This window comes from Salmo trutta, chromosome 31 (genome assembly GCF_901001165.1).
Source record: "Salmo trutta chromosome 31, fSalTru1.1, whole genome shotgun sequence".
Taxonomy (NCBI): Eukaryota; Metazoa; Chordata; class Actinopteri; order Salmoniformes; family Salmonidae; genus Salmo; species Salmo trutta.
The window spans coordinates 41,261,113-41,283,685 of record NC_042987.1 but is presented as its reverse complement, the minus strand read 5'-3'; the positions used below and the strand labels follow the sequence as shown (position 1 = coordinate 41,283,685).

General features: G+C 47.3%; 1 protein-coding gene across 3 annotated transcripts in view; it reads left to right on the top strand.

The window, feature by feature from the left end:
- Nucleotides 1-14,041, top strand: part of LOC115170207 (ankyrin repeat domain-containing protein 12) — a 47,955-nt gene extending 33,914 nt beyond the window's left edge. The window contains exons 4-14 of one of the 3 annotated variants that reach the window (XM_029726597.1): nt 2,651-2,734; nt 3,655-3,801; nt 4,280-4,483; nt 4,901-5,043; nt 5,446-5,593; nt 5,900-10,491; nt 11,079-11,330; nt 11,580-11,678; nt 11,948-12,091; nt 13,376-13,474; nt 13,760-14,041. In XM_029726597.1, coding sequence (XP_029582457.1) covers nt 2,651-2,734; nt 3,655-3,801; nt 4,280-4,483; nt 4,901-5,043; nt 5,446-5,593; nt 5,900-10,491; nt 11,079-11,330; nt 11,580-11,678; nt 11,948-12,091; nt 13,376-13,474; nt 13,760-13,945 — 6,098 coding nt within the window. In that variant the 3' untranslated portion in view covers nt 13,946-14,041. Of the gene's footprint in view, nt 1-2,650; nt 2,735-3,654; nt 3,802-4,279; nt 4,484-4,900; nt 5,044-5,445; nt 5,594-5,899; nt 10,492-11,078; nt 11,331-11,579; nt 11,679-11,947; nt 12,125-13,375; nt 13,475-13,759 lie in introns of all 3 variants that reach the window. The other 2 variants (XM_029726596.1, XM_029726598.1) reach the window with 2 other exon arrangements.
- Nucleotides 14,042-22,573: the final 8,532 nt, after the last annotated feature.

The window sequence follows — 22,573 nt, the reverse complement described above, 5'->3', positions numbered from 1 at the left end:
TACAGGAACAGAGTTGGACAGCCAATAGAATCACTAGGTAGCTACAGGAACAGAGTTGGACAGCCAATAGCATCACTAGGTAGCTACAGGAACAGGGTTGGAGAGCCAATAGCATCACTAGGTAGCTACAGGAACAGGGTTGGACAGCCAATAGCATCACTTGGTAGCTACAGGAACAGGGTTGGACAGCCAATAGCATCACTAGGTAGCTACAGGAACAGGGTTGGAGAGCCAATAGCATCACTCTAGGTAGCTACAGGAACAGGGTTGGACAGCCAATAGAATCACTAGGTAGCTACAGGAACAGGGTTGGACAGCCAATAGAATCACTAGGTAGCTACAGGAACAGGGTTGGACAGCCAATAGCATCACTAGGTAGCTACAGGAACAGAGTTGGACAGCCAATAGCATCACTAGGTAGCTACAGGAACAGAGTTGGACAGCCAATAGCATCACTAGGTAGCTACAGGAACAGGGTTGGACAGCCAATAGAATCACTAGGTAGCTACAGGAACAGGGTTGGACAGCCAATAGCATCACTAGGTAGCTACAGGAACAGGGTTGGACAGCCAATAGCATCACTAGGTAGCTACAGGAACAGGGTTGGACAGCCAATAGCATCACTAGGTAGCTACAGGAACAGGGTTGGACAGCCAATAGCATCACTTGGTAGCTACAGGAACAGGGTTGGACAGCCAATAGCATCACTAGGTAGCTACAGGAACAGGGTTGGACAGCCAATAGCATGCAGAGTTTGGGTGGAATATCACGTGTAGGTCAGCAAGAGGCCGCCGGCCCCTCGGCGGAGAGGAGAGTTTTTTGATGGATCCCAGCTGTTTATTTCTCAGCTGGTTTTATTAAACCCATGCTATAAAACCGGAGTAGTCTACCTGGCATGATATGATCACTTGATACGTTTTTATTTTAATTTCTCGACTTTCTTAAATCAATCAATAGCCGCATAATGCAGCCCATTTGATTTCTAAGGTTTGTATCATTCACAACTAAAGTTGCCAAATAACTCAATCTGACGTATAGGACCTGTTTTCAAATAAACACTTTTTACGCTCAACATGCGCACTCGCTCCAGAATGGGAAAATTTATATTTTCTATTTTATTTAGCTAAATTCAAATATATTCTTATTATTGTAAAATCATATCAAATAAATGCTTGGGTTTTATATGCTTATATCTTGTCAGCTAAATGAACAAGCCTACAGTCTATATCATGGATCATAGCCAGATAACATACAGTATCTAGTCTGATAAATGAACAAGTCTACAGTCTATATCATAGCCAGATAACATACAGTATCTAGTGTGATAAATGAACAAGTCTACAGTCTATATCATGGAGAATAGCCAGATAACATACAGTATCTAGTCTGATAAATGAACAAGCCTACAGTCTATATCATAGCCAGATAACATACAGTATCTAGTCTGATAAATGAACAAGTCTACAGTCTATATCATGGAGAATAGCCAGATAACATACAGTATCTAGTCTGATAAATGAACAAGTCTACAGTCTATATCATGGATCATAACCAGATAACATACAGTATCTAGTCTGATAAATGAACAAGCCTACAGTCTATATCATAGCCAGATAACATACAGTATCTAGTCTGATAAATGAACAAGTCTACAGTCTATATCATGGAGAATAGCCAGATAACATACAGTATCTAGTCTGATAAATGAACAAGTCTACAGTCTATATCATAGCCAGATAACATACAGTATCTAGTCTGATAAATGAACTAGTCTACAGTCTATATCATGGAGAATAGCCAGATAACATACAGTATCTAGTCTGATAAATGAACAAGTCTACAGTCTATATCATGGATAATAGCCAGATAACATACAGTATCTAGTCTGATAAATGAACAAGTCTACAGTCTATATCATGGAGACTAGCCAGATAACATACAGTATCTAGTCTGATAAATGAACAAGCCTACAGTCTATATCATAGCCAGATAACATACAGTATCTAGTCTGCTAAATGAACAAGTCTACAGTCTATATCATGGAGAATAGCCAGATAACATACAGTATCTAGTCTGATAAATGAACAAGTCTACAGTCTATATCATGGAGAATAGCCAGATAACATACAGTATCTAGTCTGATAAATGAACAAGTCTACAGTCTATATCATGGAGAATAGCCAGATAACATACAGTATCTATTCTGATAAATGAACAAGTCTACAGTCTATATCATGGAGAATAGCCAGATAACATACAGTAGACCGACTCATATTCTGTTCTTCTGAAAAACATTTTCTTTGTATCATAATGTTTCTTTAGACCTGATCCGAAGGCGCATTTCAGCGTGGACAATAACCGACTAACAACATGTCATACCGCCGCAGCCCTTCTCATCACTGATCGGCTGTGTGTTTTGTGTGTGAATGAGCGTTTTTTGCCAGAAAGATCGGCGTGCCTTAATGCTGTGCTTTCTGCCTGCTTTCCTCTCCCTTCTCCCTCTACTCTCCCTACCTCTCCTCTACTCTCCCTCCCCTCCTCCCTCTCCTCTACTCTCCTCTCTCTCTTCCCTTCTCTTCCCCCTTACTGCTCCTCTACTCTCCCCCCTCTTCCCCCTCCAACCCTCCCGTGTCTCTGCTCTGCCCAGTAGATGAGTCAGTCCCAGACCAGTCCACTGAGTCCTGGGTAGAGTCTGAGGGGAGGTTAGTGACTCCCTGCAGGATGTACTCAGCAGGTAACTGTCACTGCAGCTTTGGCCTGGGTCCTCTAGACATGTGTTGTGTGTATGTAGGTGTCTTGTCTCGACGTAGTGACTTTAGCAGCATGTACGCCACACTATCTGCTGTGCTGTAAACACACACACATACACATGTTGTGTGTCTTGTCCTGGATCAGCCCGGTCCTGCAACTCGGTCACATCACGTTTTATCACGTCAGGTCTACCCCACGCTGCTGTGCTACACTGTAGACACACATGAGCCCTGTCCTTCCTGCCTGCTCTCTCTAGCTTCACCCTGCACCTCCTCCCTGCTCTCTCTGGCTTCACCCTGCATCTCCTCCCTGCCTACCTGCTCTCTCTGGCTTCATCCTGCATCTCCTCCCTTCCTGCCTGCTCTCTCTGGCTTCATCCTCCCTGCCTCCCTGCTCTCTCTGGCTTCATCCTCCCTGCCTACCTGCTCTCTCTGGCTTCACCCTGCATCTCCTCCCTGCATCTCCTCCCTCCCTGCCTGCTCTCTCTGGCTTGCTAGCTAGCTCACGTCATACAGGTCTGTATGTTGTTGACTTGATCGTATTATTAGTGGTGAAGAGGGGATACCAAGGAGCTAAGCACTTTGCTGACTACAAAGAATGATTTTTCTTTGCTCCCCCCTACTTGCTAACAGTTTTGTTTTTGCGTGTGATGGAGCAATATTGTGCGAAAGATGAGGTTGGGGGGAGAACCACTGTGTCACCTGTTGTTGTTGATCTTGGCTGTGTCCCAAATGGCACCCTGTCCCCCTATATAGTGCACTACTTTTGGCCAGGCTCCATAGGGCTCAGGTGCACTATATTGGGAATAGGGTGCAATTTGGGATTCACACCTTGTTGGTTTGGAAGATATGTGTATTTGTGTAGTTTCTAAGTCTAACCCTGTTGCCTGTCCTAACTCTGTAGATAAAGATGGCCCGGATAAGAAGAAAGTCAAGAAGGAGTCTGGGGGGAGTAAGAAGGCCCCTGTTAATCTTCTGTTTGGCTACCCGCTGTCGGAACGGAAGCAGATGGCCTTACTGATGCAGATGACCGCCAGGGACAACAGCCCAGGTTAGTCACAATACATTCATGCCCTGTCTCCTCTCTCCCTCTCTTGCCCTCTCTCCCTCGCCCTCTCTCCCTTGCCCTCTCTCCCTCGCCCTCTCTCCCTCGCCCTCTCTCCCTCGCCCTCTCTCCCTCGCCCTCTCTCCCTCGCCCTCTCTCCCTCGCCCTCTCTCCCTCGCCCTCTCTTACCCTCGCCCTCGCCCTCTCTTACCCTCGCCCTCTCTTACCCTCGCCCTCTCTTACCCTCGCCCTCTCTTACCCTCGCCCTCTCTTACCCTCGCCCTCGCCCTCTCTCCCTCGCCCTGTCTCCTCGTATCAGCCTTTAGGGATGTGGATAAGGACTATAGTTATCATAAGGATGAGTCGTAAGGCTAAACAACAGCCTTAAAGATAATGGACCTCCCAGCGTCAGTTTGTTTTGGTTGAGTGTTAGATCATCTCTTGTCTTTTGACTCCTCTCTCTCTCACCTCCCCTCCTCCTCAGACTCGACCCCTAGCAAACCGTCCCAGGCTCCCTCGGTGCAGAAGAAGCTCCCCAGCAGCACGGCCTCCAGAGCGAGGGACAAGGTGAACAAGAGGAACGAGCGTGGAGAGACGCCGCTACACATGGCCGCCATACGAGGGGATGCCAAACAGGTCAAGGAGCTTATCAGCCTCGGGGCTGACGTCAACATTAAAGACTTCGCAGGTATAGGAACACCTGGCCACCTTTTGATACAACGATAAGGGTACTTTTTTTTATAGTACAGAGATTTGCAGAAGTGTTGAGGATTCAGTTCATACTCAATGTTACGTTGTCCAGTAGTACTTGTTTAAATGTATCCCATAGAAACAATGAATTAAGTATTTCATAGGTTAGAACTGTGTAGTATGGGGCGGCAGGTGGCCTAGTGGTTACAGCGTTGGGCCAGTAAACGAAAGGTTGCAAGATCGAATCCCCGAGCTGACAAGGTTCTGTTCTGCCCCTGAACAAAGGCAGTTAACCCACTGTTCCTAGGCCGTCATTGTAAAATAACAATTTGTTCTTAACTAATTTGCCTAGTTAATTTAAAAAATAATAGTACGATCATTATGTTATTACCATTTAAAATACATCCTCCATCAGGCTGGACGCCCCTTCACGAGGCGTGTAACCTTGGTTTCTACGACGTGGCCAAGGTTCTGATTGCAGCCGGTGCAGAAGTCAACACTCAAGGTCTGGATGATGACACTCCGCTCCACGATGCCTCCAGCAGTGGACACACTGAAGTAGGTTTACTGCTGCTGCTCATCTCTCCCTCCCGCTCCCTCCCTCCCGCTCCCTCCCTCGCTCTCCCTCCCTCGCTCTATAACCAGGATTAAGTTACCTGACTCATTCTGTCAACTAACCAATCGACCGGTAGCAATGATGATACAACTTTGGTCTAAAGAAATCTAGCACACGTCATTTTTCTAGATTTCAAATCAAATTGATTTATTTATAAAGTCCTTCTTACATCAGCTGATATCTCAGTGCTGTACAGAAACCCAGCTTACCCCCCCCAAAAAACAGCAAGCAATGCAGATGTATGTTTCTTGTCCTTATCCTAAACCCAGGCATTTACACAATTATCTCTTCATTCAGGACCATAACAGGTTCACTAATTACTTGTCCTATTCTCTTCCGTGTAGATTGTGAAGCTACTGCTGACACATGGAGGAAATGCGTTCCAGGCCAACAAGCGAGGGGAGCGGCCCGTCGACGTAGCCGATTCTCAGGCGCTGGAGCTCCTCCTAAAAGGAGAGGTGCCCCTCTCAGACCCAGAGGATAGCCCCTCAGGTAGGGTGTCCTGTAGAGGATAGCCCCCCCCGGGGAGGGTGTCCTGTTGAGTTGTATTTTTGTCATTATTTGATGTTTTTATCATATTTTAAGTTAATTTTTGAAATCACAAAATAGAATAAAGGTTGTGTGTGTGTTATAGATCTCTCATTTTGTTATGTTTGCTTACATATGGTCATTTACCTTTTTTTAATCAAACTTGATTTAAAAACAAGGTTGTAATCATTCTGTGTTCCTCAACACTATACAAACACTGGCAATCAAACAATATTTTAATTCCTCTGTTTTCCTATGTTCTCTCCACAGAGTCAGAAGGCCCTCCGTCGGTGAACCCCTCCAGCGTCGACGTTGACGACGACAACCTGGATGACTCAGACGTGGAAAAGGACTCCGACGGAAAGCAGAGCACCGTGAAGGCCTCATCCTCCATGTCCGGCCTGGATGAGTATGAGTTCAAAGATGAAGAGGACTTGAGTAAAGCCCTGAACGATCGACACATCCTCCGGAGAGAGCTGAGGGAGAAGGAAAGAAATCATTTGGTGAAGCAGAGCAATAAAGGGGACGGGAGCGGCTCAGTCAAGTCCTCTAAGAAGACGAAGACATTGTCCCGTGTTCACTACTGCAGCTCAGATAGTTCCAGTGATGAGATGGAGATGCCGTCAGAGAGAAGGAGCTCTCCGACCTGCTCCAACGGCTCTGAGGGACACAAGGCGTCAGACGCCAGCAGGACTAAGAAAGAGAACCTCGGCAGCCTCACAACTTCCGAACAGAAAGACAAAAGCAGCAAAGTCAAGAAAAAGAACAAGAACCAGAGCAAGAACAAGGAGAACCAGGAGGACGAGAAGGAGAACAGCAAAGCTCTGGTGTTTTCCGTAGCCACCGTGTCTGTGTCGGAGACACACATGGACAAGAACAGCCGAGGACTCTGTGGGGACGAGGACTCGTTCAAGATCTCCTTCAGTCCCAAGGACGACTCGTCCGTCCACCTTTTCCACCTGTCCGCCACCGTCAAGTCCCCCAAGCTCAACTACGGCCTGGCTGACAAGCATCCGTCCTCCAACCCGCTCAAACAGGAGAACGCCAAGATGACGTGCGTCTCAATTGCCGAAGGCCCCTGTCCGCTGGATGATGTCAAGTACATCCACTACAACCCAGAGTCTGAGTTCTGCACGGAGAGCTCCAGTAGTAAAGGCTGCAAGCACAAGGAGAAGAGCAAGCACCAGCAGAAGGACGTCGCCGTAGACTGTAGTGTTGGTGGCGGCTCCAGTCCGCATAATAAAGAACGCAGCGTTGCCCACGGTGTGAACAGCTCTGACGGTGGTGGTGCCTTACGGAAGACCGACAAAGATGGCAAAGTGGTCAAAAAACATAAACTAAAACACAAAGAGAAGAACAACCACTGCAGGGAGTATGAGGCGGACAGGGAGAGGAACCGCCACCGGCAGAAGGAGGGCGGCAGGAAGGACGGCCACAGGAACCAGGAGTTCGACAGGGAGTTCTGGAAAGAGAACTTCTTCAATGATGACGAACCTCTGCCTCCAGGGAAAACTGAGAGCGAGACCGAGAAGGAAGACGGCTCTCCTGTGAAGGAAGAGAGGGGGACGAAAGACAAATACCCCTCTAGCAGCAGCAAGGAGACGAGGCTGAGAGAGGTGCAAGAGAAGGATAAAGACAAGGTGGTGAAGAAAGAAGGGAAGGAAACCTCTGCTGTCTGTAAAGAGAAAGGAGGAAAAGATGGGAAGCCCAGTGAGCGTGAGGAGAGGACAGATTGCCTCAGCTCCAACTCCATACGGACTACATCTCTTCCTGAGGAGACGCAGCATAACACTACAAGCGTGAAAGATGAACCGAAGGATAAACCGGTAACGGGGAACACGTCTACGGCTGATCTAGACCGGCTGGATACCTCTGAGAAAGACCAACGGGACAAATCTGACAGGAGGCCTTCTGTAAAGGAACGGGAGACTGAAAAGACTGATAAAAAGAATCCCGATAAGGAGAAGAAGGTTAAGATGGAGCACCTGGAGAAATCAGAGAATTCACAAAATTCTATGGATCGTTGGAGGGAGAAGGAGAGGATGGCGTCTGGCTCATCTCATTCGTCCCCTGGTGACAAGAACCACAAAGAGAGTGAAAAGCTCAGAGCCTTGTCCACAACAAAAAAACACGAAGAGAGCAAGGACAAGAAGAGCAAAGAGAAGCCGGATAAGAGGAGCGAGAGGGAGAGGCAGGAGAGGGAGTACAGAGACAAAGACAGGATAGGCTGGGATAACAAACTAAAACCACCTTCAGAGAAATACACTGATCAAAGTAAATTGGATCGTGCTAAGGAGAAAGACAAAGACTGCGATAAGAAGAAAAGGGAAAAATCTAAAGATGGCTCTTCATCTTCCTCCAGCTCTAACCTGAAGCTCCCCTTGGAGGAGAAGAAAGGCTATGTGTCTGAATGTGGCAAGACCACACCAGCAAAACTGCTAAAGGAGGAGGTCCCGAAAACGCCAGAGAAAGACCGAGACCGAAGAGACAGAGAATCCAGAGACTTTGACCGGCACAGAGATCGAGACAAAGATCGTCACAAAAGCGACAAGGACCGTTCCAAGGAGGGTAGCAAGGCCTGTAAGACCAAATCCAACGAGACTGAGACTGACCGAGACAACAGGTCCAAAGCTAAAGCCTCGCCTGCCACCCGGGAAGAGAAGCGCCCCAAGGAGAAACGTCTGGTCAATGAGGACCTGAGGCAGACCAGCTTCGAACGCATGCTGAGTCTGAAGGACCAGGAGATTGAACAGTGGCACCGGAAGCATCTAGAAAAGATCAAACAGAAGGAGAGAGAGAGGATGAAACAACGACCTTCCTCTACGACAACAGACCCAGGGAAGCTCAAAAGCAAAGCCAAGACGATGTCCTTGTCGTCTGGAGAACAGTGTTCGAGCAAAGAACTGCTTCGCTCCAAGAGCTCCGAAGGCTCTAGTGACGCTCATGACCGAGACAAACCCATAAAGGAGATCACCAGCTCCAGGACCATGTCCCTGGACGGGAAGACACTCTCCTCCCTCAGTGGGAAGTTGATGGCTGGTATTGAGAACAGCTTGAGCAGGTCACCCAGGCCGGAGAGCGAGCGGTCGGGTCTCATGTCCAGGTCCGTGTCCATGTTCTCCATGGCCAGTTCTGAGGACTCCTGTCAGGCAACCGTGCTGACGCCGAGACCCGTAGAGTACGACTCGGATATGACCCTGGAAGCCTCTCAGGACTCTCAGCCGCTTTTCCTCCCGTCTTCCCTCCTCTCACAGTCTAGATCACCTGCCGTTCACGACAAAGACTACAACGGTCTTCCAGAATCAGCGCAAGGTAACAGGACTCCGCTGCAGAGCCGGCACACTTCCCCCTACCTTATAGCTATTCTGGACGAGGACACAAACTCTGCGACGGCAGGTAAACATTTTGAAACTCTGTCCAAGGCCTGCGTGGTGCCTGCTGCTCAACAAAATGAAGAGCCTTCAAGTGTTCAGCTTCCTTCAGAAACCTGTGCAGATCCAGAGGAGAGCCAGAGTCAAAGGGGTCCTACTCAGATGCTTCCAAATCTCCTTAATGCAAGAACATATGCAGATCTCAACACTGAGAGTGAAGGTAACATCGCTCCAAGAACAGATGCAGATCTCAACGCTGAGAGTGAAGGGAACACCGCTCCAAGTGTCCATCTCCCACCTCAAGCGTCCAACACCAGAGATCCTCTTGTAAAGGACTCCTCAACACTTCAGCAGGCTAGTGTCCAACAGCTAGCTACACCAGAACAGAGAGGGTTTTCTTCCACCTCTGATCCTCTCCTAATACGGGACGTCCAGTGTATCCCCGTGGAGACCTCCACTGCGACGCCTGAATGTAGCACGAAGTACTTGCCCTCTGAGGACACGACGCCACTGGTGACATTATCTTCTCTATCCTGTCAACTGCCGTTCTCCAGCACCGAACCCACCTCATCTCTCTCTGCTAGCCAGTCATGGGAAACCCTTCCAAACACCAGTATGGTGACCTCACAGCAGATGAAGACAGAGATTGGTGGAGATCTGGTTCTTGATCCTAAAGATACAACTCCTGTAGAGAGTGGAGCCAGCAGCGCTGACAACAGAGCAGCTGTAGAGAGCCTTGACAGTGTGTTAGGAGCGTCAAGACCAGGATGGATGGACAACCCAGTAGCCTCCACCAGCAGCACACTAACACCGCCCAGTGTTAGTACAGATGAGTCCATGCAGAGTGCTGGTAGAACCAATGAATCTCAAGAGGACATGGACACTGACGCAAGCGTTCAGGACTGTAAGCAATCCAGATTCTCCAGTGACGTTGTCGATTCCAGCGATCTTCAGCCGGAAAAAAACGATCATTCTAGCCAGCATACACCATCTACTGTGTTGCGATGGCCGTGCCTTGAACACAAATCGGAAGAAACTTCTGATGCACCTGACAACACATTAGAGAAGAGCAGAGGTCCTGAGGTCATGTCAACAGGAAGGACTAGTTGTCGGTCTTCGTCAGAGGGCAGTTATATGATCACCATCCCTGAGGTGAAATCGGAGCCATGCCCAGAGCCAATGGAAGTGGCTTCTACCTCTGAGGAGAGATCAGAAGGACAGACACTGTCTGGGGCTTCTGGACAGTGTAGTAACCTCCAGCAAGGCTCCCAGACAGACCAGAGTGGTAGTAGTGGTAGTTACAGCAGCAGTGGAGTCTCTGCTAGCTCTTCGCCCCAGTCTGGGGACAGAGACTCTGACTCCTCCGGGGCTAAGGCCAAGGTCCGCTCCGTAACCATCGAGGACGGCCAGGACGTCCAGCAGACCCACCCCAGGAAGAGGAAAATGCCCAGAATGTCTACCTCAAACCAGGCCGGAGGCAGCACACACCAGGTGGGTTCCTCTGGAGGATAATGGCAGGGGGAGAGGTTGGAGGTGAGGAAGGAATAGAGGGATGGGGTGTATGGTTGAGAGGGAATGAGGTTTAGGAGGGAGACTGGGAGGAAGTGGAAAGGGACAATGGAGGGGATACTGGAGCGGTAGGTTTAGTAAAGGAGGGGATACTGGAGCGGTAGGTTTAGTAAAGGAGGGGATACTGGAGCGGTAGGTTTAGTAAAGGAGGGGATACTGGAGCGGTAGGTTTAGTAAAGGCGGGGGATACTGGAGCGGTAGGTTTAGTAAAGGAGGGGGATACTGGAGCGGTAGGTTTAGTAAAGGAGGGGGATACTGGAGCGGTAGGTTTAGTAAAGGAGGGGGATACTGGAGCGGTAGGTTTAGTAAAGGAGGGGATACTGGAGCGGTAGGTTTAGTAAAGGAGGGGGATACTGGACAAAATATCTTATCTTGGGAACAGTAAAGTTTCTTACCTCCTCTACCTTACCGCATGTCTCCTCTACCTTACCGCACGTCTCCTCTACCTTATCTTACCGTATGTCTCCCCTACCTTATCTTACCGTATGCCTCTTCTCGTCTTTGCTCAGGGGAAGGAGAAGCCTCAGCCGTCTCTGGCGGCCATCGTTGACTCTCTGAAGCTGGAGGAGATTCAGCCGTACCAGACGGAGAGGGCCAACCCTTACTACGAGTTCCTGCACATCCGCAAGAAGATCGAGGAGAAGCGTAAAGTGCTGCTGAGCGTCATCCCCCAGCCGCCGCAGTATTACGACGAATACATGACGTTTACTGGATCGTACCTGCTAGACGGGAACCCGTTCGGCAAACTCTGTATTCCAACTGTGAGTCTGGAGTTTGATCATTAAAGGGTTCGGTGCTCCTTGACTGAAAATCTCCACTCCTGTGTTTTTATTATTTTTATCTCCTCTGTCCTCTCTTGTATCTCCTCTGTCCTCTCTTGTATGCTTCTTTATCGCTAATGTCCTCCACTCAAGACACTCCTGCATTAAAGGGTCTAATTAAACAATCTTCAGATGTTTCATGATGTTGAACTGTTTGTAATGTTTATATTTATTTGTCTCTATTAACAGATCACTCCCCCTCCGTCTCTACCGGACCAACTGAAGGAGATGTTTAAACAACAGGAAGTTGTTCGTATGAAGCTACGCTTGCAACACAGCATTGAACGGGTATGTGGAGTAAATGTAAACTCAGTCCTATTTAATGTTCCTTTTTTATAGCTTGATCTTATTACTTATTTCCTAACTGTTATTTACGTTGAATACCGTTTCACGTTACAAATACAAGTAGGAGACGCTTTAGTTTTATCTTCTCTTCTTTCTTCTGTCTCAACTATTAAACTCGACTCCACCCTTTTCAGTCCTTTATGAATTATTGCATAAACAAAGGCTCTACTCCTTATTCTAGTCTAACTCAACTCCCCTCTTCTCTCTTCCAGGAAAAGTTAATCGTTTCCAACGAACAGGAAGTGTTACGAGTTCACTACCGGGCTGCCAGAACACTAGCCAATCAGACGCTCCCGTTTAGTGCGTGCACCGTGCTATTGGACGCCGAGGTGTACAACATGCCGCAGGATGCCCAGGCAAGTGGCATGATGTCACGTACTGTAGAATCAGTAAGTTTGCATCAATCAGTCACATTTATTTAAAATGTGGAATCAGTAAGTTGGTATCGATCAATAGATCACATTTATTTAAACTAAAATAATGTAGAATTCCTAAGTTGGCATCAACTAATGAAATGTATTTATGAATCCCTTTTGTTAACAACAGTTGTATTTTAATATTTTTGTCATCAAGTAAACACTAAGTGATTTACAGTTGACACAGTGCTTTTACAACAAATGTTTTTTAAACCATAGTGGTTTAACAGCTTTAACTAATGCTTCCAGTTCTGATCCATAGTGGTTTAAAACCTCTTAGGGATCCCTTACGGCTAGAATCCCGTTACCGGGATCGATTTGACAACATCTGGTAAATTGCAGATCGCGAAATTCAAAAATACTAAATTTCGTAATATTCAACATTCATGAAGATACAAGTGTCTTACATCATTTAAAAGCTTAACTTCTTGTTAATCCAGACGCTTTGTCAGATTTCAAAAAGGTTTTACGGCGAAAGCATACCATGCGATTATCTGAGGACAGCGCCCCGCATACAAAAGTATTACACATTTTCCAACCAAGCAGATGCATCACAAAAGTCAGAAATGGCGATTAAAATAAATTGCTTACCTTTTTGAAGAGCTTCATCTTTTTGCAATCCCAAAGGTCCCAGTTACACAATGAATGGTCATTTTGTTCGATAGTCCTTCTTTATATCCCAAAAATGTCAGTTTTTATTTGGCGCATTTGATTCAGAAATACACCTGTTCCATCTCGCCCAACATGCCTACAAAGGATCTAATAAGCTACCTGTTAACTTGGTCCAAACATTTCAAACAACGTTTCTAATCCAACCTCAGGTACCCTAATATGGAAATAAGCGATCAAATTTAAGACAGAATAAACTGTTTTCAATACCGGAGAAAAACAACGAGGAGCGCACTCTCATTCACGCGCACCAAAACACTAGAGTCCTTCTGAGTGACCTGGATGGATTGTCCTCGGTGTTTCGCCTATCATATCAGTTCTGTTATACTCAGACATTATTTTAACAGTTTTGGAAACTTTAGTGTGTTTTCTATCCAAATCTACCAATTATATGCATATCCTAGCTTCTGGGCCTGAGTAGCAGGCAGTTTACTTTGGGCACCTCAGTCATCCAAACTTCTGAATACTGCCCCCTAGCCTTAAGAGGTTTTAACAGAGCTGTAACTAACGCTACCAGTTGTGGCTAACATTGTATTATCAATGTTGTGTTTCTAGGGTGACCAAGATGGCAAGACGTCTGTGAGGGATCGTTTCAACGCCCGTCAGTTTATGTCCTGGTTGCAAGACGTGGACGATAAGTTTGATAAACTCAAGGTAAGCTTGGTCTCTGTAAATGTGACCCTGCTTGCAGCAGTAAAACTAATGTTGGAACGTATACCCAAAGTCATCTATGGTGGTATGTTTTGTTCATCCATTCGGTATGATGCAGTAAAAAGTGGCTACATATCGGTTTTTGGAGAGAGCTTGACGTCTTTACTTCTGATAGTACTTCTCGTTTTGAAATGTATTAATTTGGCAAAACAAGCATGTCAAAAAATGGTCTGAATTGGGTTTTAGGGTGAAGTTCATGTCTCATACCCGTCTCCTCTCTTTCTCCAGACGTGTCTTCTGATGAGGCAGCAGCACGAGGCAGCAGCTCTTAATGCTGTCCAGCGTCTCCATTGGCAGCTGAAACTCCAGGAGCTGGATCCAGTCATGTACAAGTCCACCTCCATCTTCGAGATACCCGAGTTCTACATCCCCTTGGTAGAGGTCAACGACGACTTTGACCTCACGCCCATATGACCCACGGTAAGGGTCAGGCAGAGAGGACTGATCATCTAGTGGCCATCTACCTCTAACAGGGATGAAGTGATGGAGGGGGTCACATGCTAGAAGGAATGAAGTAGAGAGAAGAAAGGTCAAGCACTGAAGTTGACGGAACTTGGATGTGTGGTAGAGAGCACCGCTCTTGGGGGGGGTGTGGTAGAGAGCACCGCTCTTGGGGGGGTGTGGTAGAGAGCACCGCTCTTGGGGGGGGTGTGGTAGAGAGCACCGCTCTTGGGGGGGGTGTGGTAGAGAGCACCGCTCTTGGGGGGGTGTGGTAGAGAGCACCACTCTTGGGGGGGGGTGTGGTAGAGAGCACCGCTCTTGGGGGGGGGGTGTGGTAGAGAGCACCGCTCTTGGGGGGGGGTGTGGTAGAGAGCACCGCTCTTGGGGGGGGGGTGTGGTAGAGAGCACCGCTCTTGGGGGGGGGGGGTGTGGTAGAGAGCACCGCTCTTGGGGGGGGGGGTGTGGTAGAGAGCACCGCTCTTGGGGGGGGGGGGGTGGTAGGGAGCACCGCTCTTGGGGGGGGGGGGGTGGTAGAGAGCACCGCTCTTGGGGGGGGGGTGTGGTAGAGAGCACCGCTCTTGGGGGGGGGGGTGTGGTAGAGAGCACCGCTCTTGGGGGGGAGGGGGTGTGGTAGAGAGCACCGCTCTTGGGGGGGAGGGGGTGTGGTAGAGAGCACCGCTCTTGGGGGGGGGGGGTGTGGTAGAGAGCGCCGCTCTTGGGGGGGGGGGGTGTGGTAGAGAGCGCCGCTCTTGGGGGGGGGGGTGTGGTAGAGAGCGCCGCTCTTGGGGGGGGGGGGGTGGGGTAGAGAGCGCCGCTCTTGGGGGGGGGGGGGTGTGGTAGAGAGCGCCGCCCTTGGGGGGGGGGGGGTGTGGTAGAGAGCGCCGCTCTTGGGGGGGGGGTGTGGTAGAGAGCGCCGCTCTTGGGGGGGGGGTGTGGTAGAGAGCGCCGCTCTTGGGGGGGGGGGGTGTGGTAGAGAGCGCCGCTCTTGGGGGGGGGGGGGGTGGTAGAGAGCGCCGCTCTTGGGGGGGGGGGGTGTGGTAGAGAGCGCCGCTCTTGGGGGGGGTGTGGTAGAGAGCGCCGCTCTTGGGGGGGGTGTGGTAGAGAGCGCCGCTCTTGGGGGGGTGTGGTAGAGAGCGCCGCTCTTGGGGGGGGTGTGGTAGAGAGCGCCGCTCTTGCGGGGGGGTGTGGTAGAGAGCACAGCGCCGCTCTTGCGGGGGGGGTGTGGTAGAGAGCACAGCGCCGCTCTGGGGGGGTGTGTGGTAGAGAGCACAGCGCCGCTCTCGGGGGTGTGTGGTAGAGAGCAGCACCGCCCTGTGGAGACGACCATCCCGCTGCATCTTCCTCACCAGGCAGGGTTCCGAAAAAAAGAATTAAATTCTACTTTTGTTTTCAAGTGCGTTTTTGTTCAATACATAATGTACAGACTTGTGCTCTTAATTATTATTATTTTTTAACTTATTTTCTACAGACAGATTGTGCATTTGTAAATAACCCATGTAGTTATGGTTTTAAACTTGTACAGAAAAAAATAAGTCATAGATATTTTAATTGTGAAAGGTTATTTTGTTTTGTCTGGACCAAAGTTTTTTTTATTTTTTATATTGAGTCAGTGTCAAGTTCCTTGTTGTTGTTATTGTTAAAGTCGATGTTATTGGCTTAACTCTTCTTAAGCATGTGCTGGGTTGGATTTGGTTCCTGTTGGTTCTATCGTTTCTTGTCTCCATTTCCCCCTCTGGACTAGAGTTGGATCCACAACAAGGTGTTAATTCTAATGGAGTTGTGATTTTTTTGGGATGCTGTGCATGCTGTTGTCGTTGCAGGCTGGTGGCTTTATTCCCTGATCCCACAAGAAGCTGTACCGTGGACTGTTCAGTTAAACCTTCAACAAAAAACAAAAAACAAATCTGAAGTCATTCGTCATCATTCGCTCCCCTCGTTTGCAACAAAAGTGTGCATCTGAAATGGCACCCTATTCCCTATATAGTACACTACTTTTCATCAGGAACCTATACTTGCTCTTGTTAAAAGTAGTGCACTATATAGGGAATAGGGTGCTATTTGGGATACTGGAACACTCCGTGTACAGCCTCTCTAACCCGTGTGTGTGTGTGTGTGTGTGTGTGTGTGTGTGTGTGTGTTCGGTGGTTGTGTCATTATAAAATACAACGTTTGTTGTGGCTTCTATAGGAGAAGAAAATAACATACTTTTCCAGTTTTAATGTGAGATCACAACAAAACCTATTTTTTCAAACGTAATGCCTTTTTGAACGAAAGTTCTAAAAATATATGTCTATTTTAATATTTACTTGCTACATGACATGTACATATTTGTAATATATAATTGAATAAATTTTATTGGTTGTGAATTCAAATCTCGTCTTGGTAGTTTTGGTTTCATCAACTTTTTTTGTGTGTGTCTATTAGCAATCTGTTATTAATGGTTTTTATTTGCCTGACGACTACTGCTGAATTGATTTATTATTTATTAATCACTCCAATAAACGCTTGCCGCAGAGATGTGGACGCTTGTGAGGCTAGGGTTTCATGTCTAAGGGGGGGGGGGGAGAAATCAGGATTTTGTAAAGTGATTGTTTTTCTTTATCAGAATCTGTCGGTGGCATAACTGTATCCTTCCAGTAGGTGGCGACATACACATCCCAGTAATGATGTCCCAAAATCAATGCTGTTAAATTGTTTGGCGTTTTTATAAATGGGTTCAACCAGACGTTAAGTGCCTGAATGGATCTGTCACTTAGTGAGTTGTGTTGATTTGGCTAACTAACATCTGCCTCTACAATAGAAAAACAAGGTGTGTATATTACCTTGTGTGGGAAGCACATCAGCGGCTCGTCTCTCAGTGGGGGGATGCCTATACACTGCTACTTGATGGCTTCCCAGTTGACCTTTCACCCCTAAAGTGTACAGAATGCCTCCCATTCGCGGGTTCTCTTGAAGAGCAGACTAACCTCCTGTCCAAACAACATTTGGAGATCGAGGACTTCAGCGACCAAAAGACTGTTCTTGTATGGGCAGCGCCATTGACCACTTTCACGAAGTAGGTAACAGGGTGGGACTTCCTATGGGTTAAGGGAAGGATCACATAATTCCATCCAGGTCATCAGGTGGGATCAGCCAATGAATTATCCTTGTGAGCGAAAACATTCCGTAACTGCAGATGGCAGTAAATCGCCAACCTTCGATCTATACCTGTTCAAACAACACAGTCCAGGTGGCGGCACCCTGACAGTTTGTTTACCGACTCGTAGAAGAAGATGGACTACAAAATGGAGATCATTGGTGCTGCCCGTGCTCTCACCGAAACCATGATACTGCCGTGCTCTCACCGACGCCATGATACTGCCCGTGCTCTCACCGACGCCATAATACTGCCGTGCTCTCACCGACGCCATGATACTGCCGTGCTCTCACCGACACCATGATACTGCCGTGCTCTCACCAACACCATGATACTGCCGTGCTCTCACCGATACCATGATACTGCCGTGCTCTCACCGACACCATGATCACCGACACCGTGATACTGCCGTGCTCTCACCGACACCATGATACTGCCGTGCTCTCACCGACACCATGATACTGCCGTGCTCTCACCGACACCATGATCACCGACACCGTGATACTGCCGTGCTGCACCGACACCATGATACTGCCGTGCTGCACCGACGCCATGATACTGCCGTGCTCTCACCGACGCCATGATACTGCCGTGCTCTCACCGACGCCATGATACTGCCGTGCTCTCACCGACGCCATGATACTGCCGTGCTCTCACCGACGCCATGATACTGCCGTGCTCTCACCGACGCCATGATACTGCCCGTGCTCTCACCGACGCCATATTACTGCCCGTGCTCTCACCGACACCATAATACTGCCGTGCTCTCACCGACACCATGATCACCGACACCGTGATACTGCCGTGCTCTCACCGACACCATGATACTGCCGTGCTCTCACCCACGCCATGATGCTGCCCGTGCTCTCACCGACGCCATGATGCTGCCCGTGCTCTCACCGACGCATGATGCTGCCCGTGCTCTCACCGACGCCATAATACTGCCCGTGCTCTCACCGACGCCATAATACTGCCCGTGCTCTCACCGACGCCATAATACTGCCCGTGCTCTCACCGACGCCATAATACTGCCCGTGCTCTCACCGACGCCATAATACTGCCCGTGCTCTCACCGACGCCATAATACTGCCCGTGCTCTCACCGACGCCATAATACTGCCCGTGCTCTCACCGACGCCATAATACTGCCCGTGCTCTCACCGACGCCATAATACTGCCCGTGCTCTCACCGACGCCATAATACTGCCCGTGCTCTCACCGACGCCATAATACTGCCCGTGCTCTCACCGACGCCATAATACTGCCCGTGCTGCACTGACGCCATATTACTGCCGTGCTGCACTGACGCCATATTACTGCCGTGCTCTCACCGACGCCATGATACTGCCCGTGCTCTCACCGACGCCATAATGGGACAGATCCAATATCTATTGAAGTCGTTGATTCGGGTCAGTTTTATCAAATTGTTGGTCACCGCCTTTTCAACAAAAAATATCATTATGGGGTAAAAAAAACAATAATGGTCTGACTTGCGCCTACACGTCGACTGAATGGTCTTTTAAACAAATCATGTGATAATAAGGTCATGAAGTTTTGACTGCAGGTTTCTGTAGTTGCTCTTTACCCTCTTCATCCTGCAGCCATTACCTGCAGTGTGGGGGGGGTCTATTATCAACCAATCATTAGGGTGTTTCTGTTTGACCCACGTGAACGTGACTGAAACGGGAACCAACTTCTTTGCTGCATATTCATATACTGTATATGAATATGCTACAGTGAAGTAATACAAATGAATGTGTAATTTGAGGCTTTCGCTGAATGATTTGAGTGTATGATTTAAGTTTGTCGGTGTGGTATGAAGGTTGGAGATATGTTTATTTCGACATTTATAAAGACCAGTGGCGATTTTAGCATGTCAATCTTGGTGGGGCAAAAATAAAAAAAATGTTTTAGATGCATGCCAAACTGTTAGGGTCTACGTAAATCTGTCCCAACAGCAGAGCTTTCTTTTCAGCACCATGGAGTGAATCCTTACCACCGCTACACCTGTCTATCAGCAGAGCCTTGTCTGGCAGCAAAACAGTTCATTCAGCCTCATTTACTGCCTTTAAATAAAAAAGCATAGCTTATATGGCTGACTTGCTTAAACAAATGTGGTTTCTACTGACAATTGAGATGTACAAACTATGGCATAAGGGAACGATGAGTGGATAAGAGACAATCCGTAATTTCCATTAAGACATTAATGAGCGAGCTAGGACGGACATAGTCAATATAACTATTTATTCAGCACTTTTGAAATGTAAAGTGACAGAATTCAGAACATGGGCTATTTATTACAGTATTCTCCCTGTACACCAAGTCAGAACCGTAGGATAAATAAAGAGGGCATATAAGCAGACAATGATAGCTCTTACAATATTCAATGATTACATTTCTCTAAAACAGGCTATAGGCTACATGTGCACCACCAAGTTAGAACACTAGACTAAGTTTTGAGGGAGGAAAGGGACCAAATTATTAGGGTGAGGCACATGGGCTACTAACAGCTTACTACACAACATACACTTATGTATACTATAGCCAAGGAAGTAATACTATAGCCAAGGAAGTAATACCATCTCCCTGGTATATAATTTATGCAGCAGCATACAATACATTTTTGGACTCACCTTGTTGTGCTGTGCTCACTTGAATAGGAAGGTGGCGCGGCGATCCTTCTTGTGGGCTATAGAAAGAGGCTCGAAATCCCGACTTGGAATTCGCCCAGGCCCGCCACAATGAGTTGCTAGAGCACGATGTGACGAGGACATGCCGGCCAAAACCTCCGGACCACGCTGGGCCAATTGTGCGCCGCCTCATGGGTCTCCCAGTCACAGCCGGCTGTAACAGCCTGGGATCGAACCTGGGGCTGCAGTGGCGCCTTAGCACTGATTGTTGAATTTGCGATTTCCAACTTATGGCCAATGAGCACCGATACATTTTATCAATAATTTATCTTCATATGACAAGGATTGAAAAGATTTTGCCAGTAAATTGTCGACTTGATGCATGATGATGACTGCTTGTCTAGCTTGCTAGCTAAGATTTCGAAAGTATGATGTTGACATGATCATTCCAATCAAAGCTACGGTAGATATAACATGATTTGACGTCATTTTATGTGTCCAATGACCTTGAGCCTTCTTGGATGGGTACTATGGCAACACCCAAGGGGCTTGAATTTTCGAGCTCTACACGTAGATTTTGCGGTGACGTAGTGTCCCCATGAGTGACAGAACACTGAGTCAATCACGGCGCAACTAGAGAACGCTACCAACCCCTACGCTCCGTATTTTCCCCTGGCTGCCTCACCACCACAGAAAGCACTGAGCTAGGCTGACACCTGCGTTTTGAAGCTGCCAAACAGCTCGCGTACACTAGGAGGTGGTAAATTGCCACGTGCCGTTTTGTCCGCCCAGAGTGGCTCGCTTGGGCGTTCTGGCAGCATATAGCAGCACGTTCGATGGTGCGTCAAGAATTCAGCATAGCAAGTTTGTATGAAGGTCTGGTTATTAAATGGGTAAATAAGTTAATCCATTCTCCATTTCATGAATGTATTCACAGTTAAATAGTAAATATGCTCTAAACCACTCTGGTGACAAAATAACTTCGCTGCCCTGTTTCCAATCGTCCACATGGCTGGGAGAACCTATTCAAATAAGTAAATACATGTTGAATAAAAAAACTAAAAAAACTATGTATGATTAGCTAACTAGCTACAGTGCAGGCTAACTCAAATGAGCTGCTAAATGAGCTAGCTATCTAGCCAACTTTACATACTGTATAGATAGCTAGCTAAGTGACTAAAAATTACCAGCTACCTTTAAATTAGCTAGCTAATCTTGATGTATTTATCACTGTAAAAAAAAAAAGCTAACTCAAAATACATTTGCAGGTAGCTAGCTAACAGCCATGGAGGAGGGTGAAAGAATAGCAGCACCAACTGTCAGTGAGAGAGCTATTCTGGATACTGTTGTGTAGTTCCTGTCCCTATAAGTGAGGACAGAGATAATAGTAACATAATATTCAGTGTGGTGTAATTTGACTATAATGAAGTCAGTTTCTTGTGAGGTTTTCTGTCCTCCGATAAAGAGAGCTATGAAAGCCAGTCTACATATGAAGAGGTCCCAAATGAAGAGCAGTGGTTCTCAGTCCTGGTCCTGGGGACTCAATCCACAATGACCTGGTGATGTAAAAGTCTAATAATGACACTATTTTCCATAGTCCTACACATACAGTTGAAGTCAGAAGTTTACATACACTTAGGTTGGAGTCATTAAAACTCGTTTTTCAACCAATCCACAAATGTCTTGTTGACAAACTATAGTTTTAGCAAGTCGGTTAGGACATCTACTTTGTGCATGACACAAGTAATTTTTCCAACAATTGTTTACAGACATATTATTTCACTTAGCATTCACTGTATCACAATTCCAGTGGGTCAGAAGTTTACATACACTAAGGTGACTGTGCCTTTAAACAGCTTGGAACATTTTCTGAAATTATGTCATGGCTGTAGACACTTCTGATAGGTTAATTGACATCATTTGAGTCAATTGGAGGTGTACCTGTGGATGTATTTCAAGGCCTATCTTCAAACTCAGTGCCTCTTTGCTTGACATCATGGGAAAATCAAAAGAAATCATCCAAGACCTCAGAAAATAAATTGTAGACCTCCACAAGTCTGGTTCATCCTTGGGAGCAATTTCCAAACGCCTGAAGGTGCCACGTTCATCTGTCCAAACAATAGTATGCAAGTATAAACACAATGGGACCACACAGCCATCATACCGCTCAGAAAGGAGATGTGTTCTGTCTCCTAGAGATTAATGTACTTTGGTGAAAAAAGTGCAAATCAATCCCAGAACAGCAAAGGACCTTGTGAAGATGCTGTAGGAAACAGGTACAAAAGTATCTATATCCACAGTAAAACGAGTCCTATATTGACATAACCTGAAAGTCCGCTCAGAAAGGAAGAAGCCACTGCTCCAAAACCGCCATAAAAAAAGCAAGACTACAGTTTGCAACTGCAGATGGGGACAAAGATTGTACTTTTTGGAGAAATGTCCTCTGGTCTGATGAAACAAAAATAGAACTGTTTGGCCATAATGACCATCGTTATGTTTGGGGGAAAATGGGGGAGGCTTGCAAGCCGAAGAACACCATCCCTACCGTGAAGCATGGGGGTGGCAGCATCATGTTGTGGGGGTGCCTTGCTGCAGGAGGGACTGGTGCACTTAACAAAATAGATGGCATCATGAGGGAGGAAAATTATGTGGATATATTGAAGCAACATCTCAAGACATCAGTCAGGAAGTTAAAGCTTGGTCACAAATCGGTCTTCCAAATGGACAATGACCCCAAGCATACTTCCAAAGTTGTGGCAAAATGGCTTAAGGACAACAAAGTCAAGATATTGGAGTGGCCATCACAAAGCCCTGACCTCAATCCTATAGAAAATGT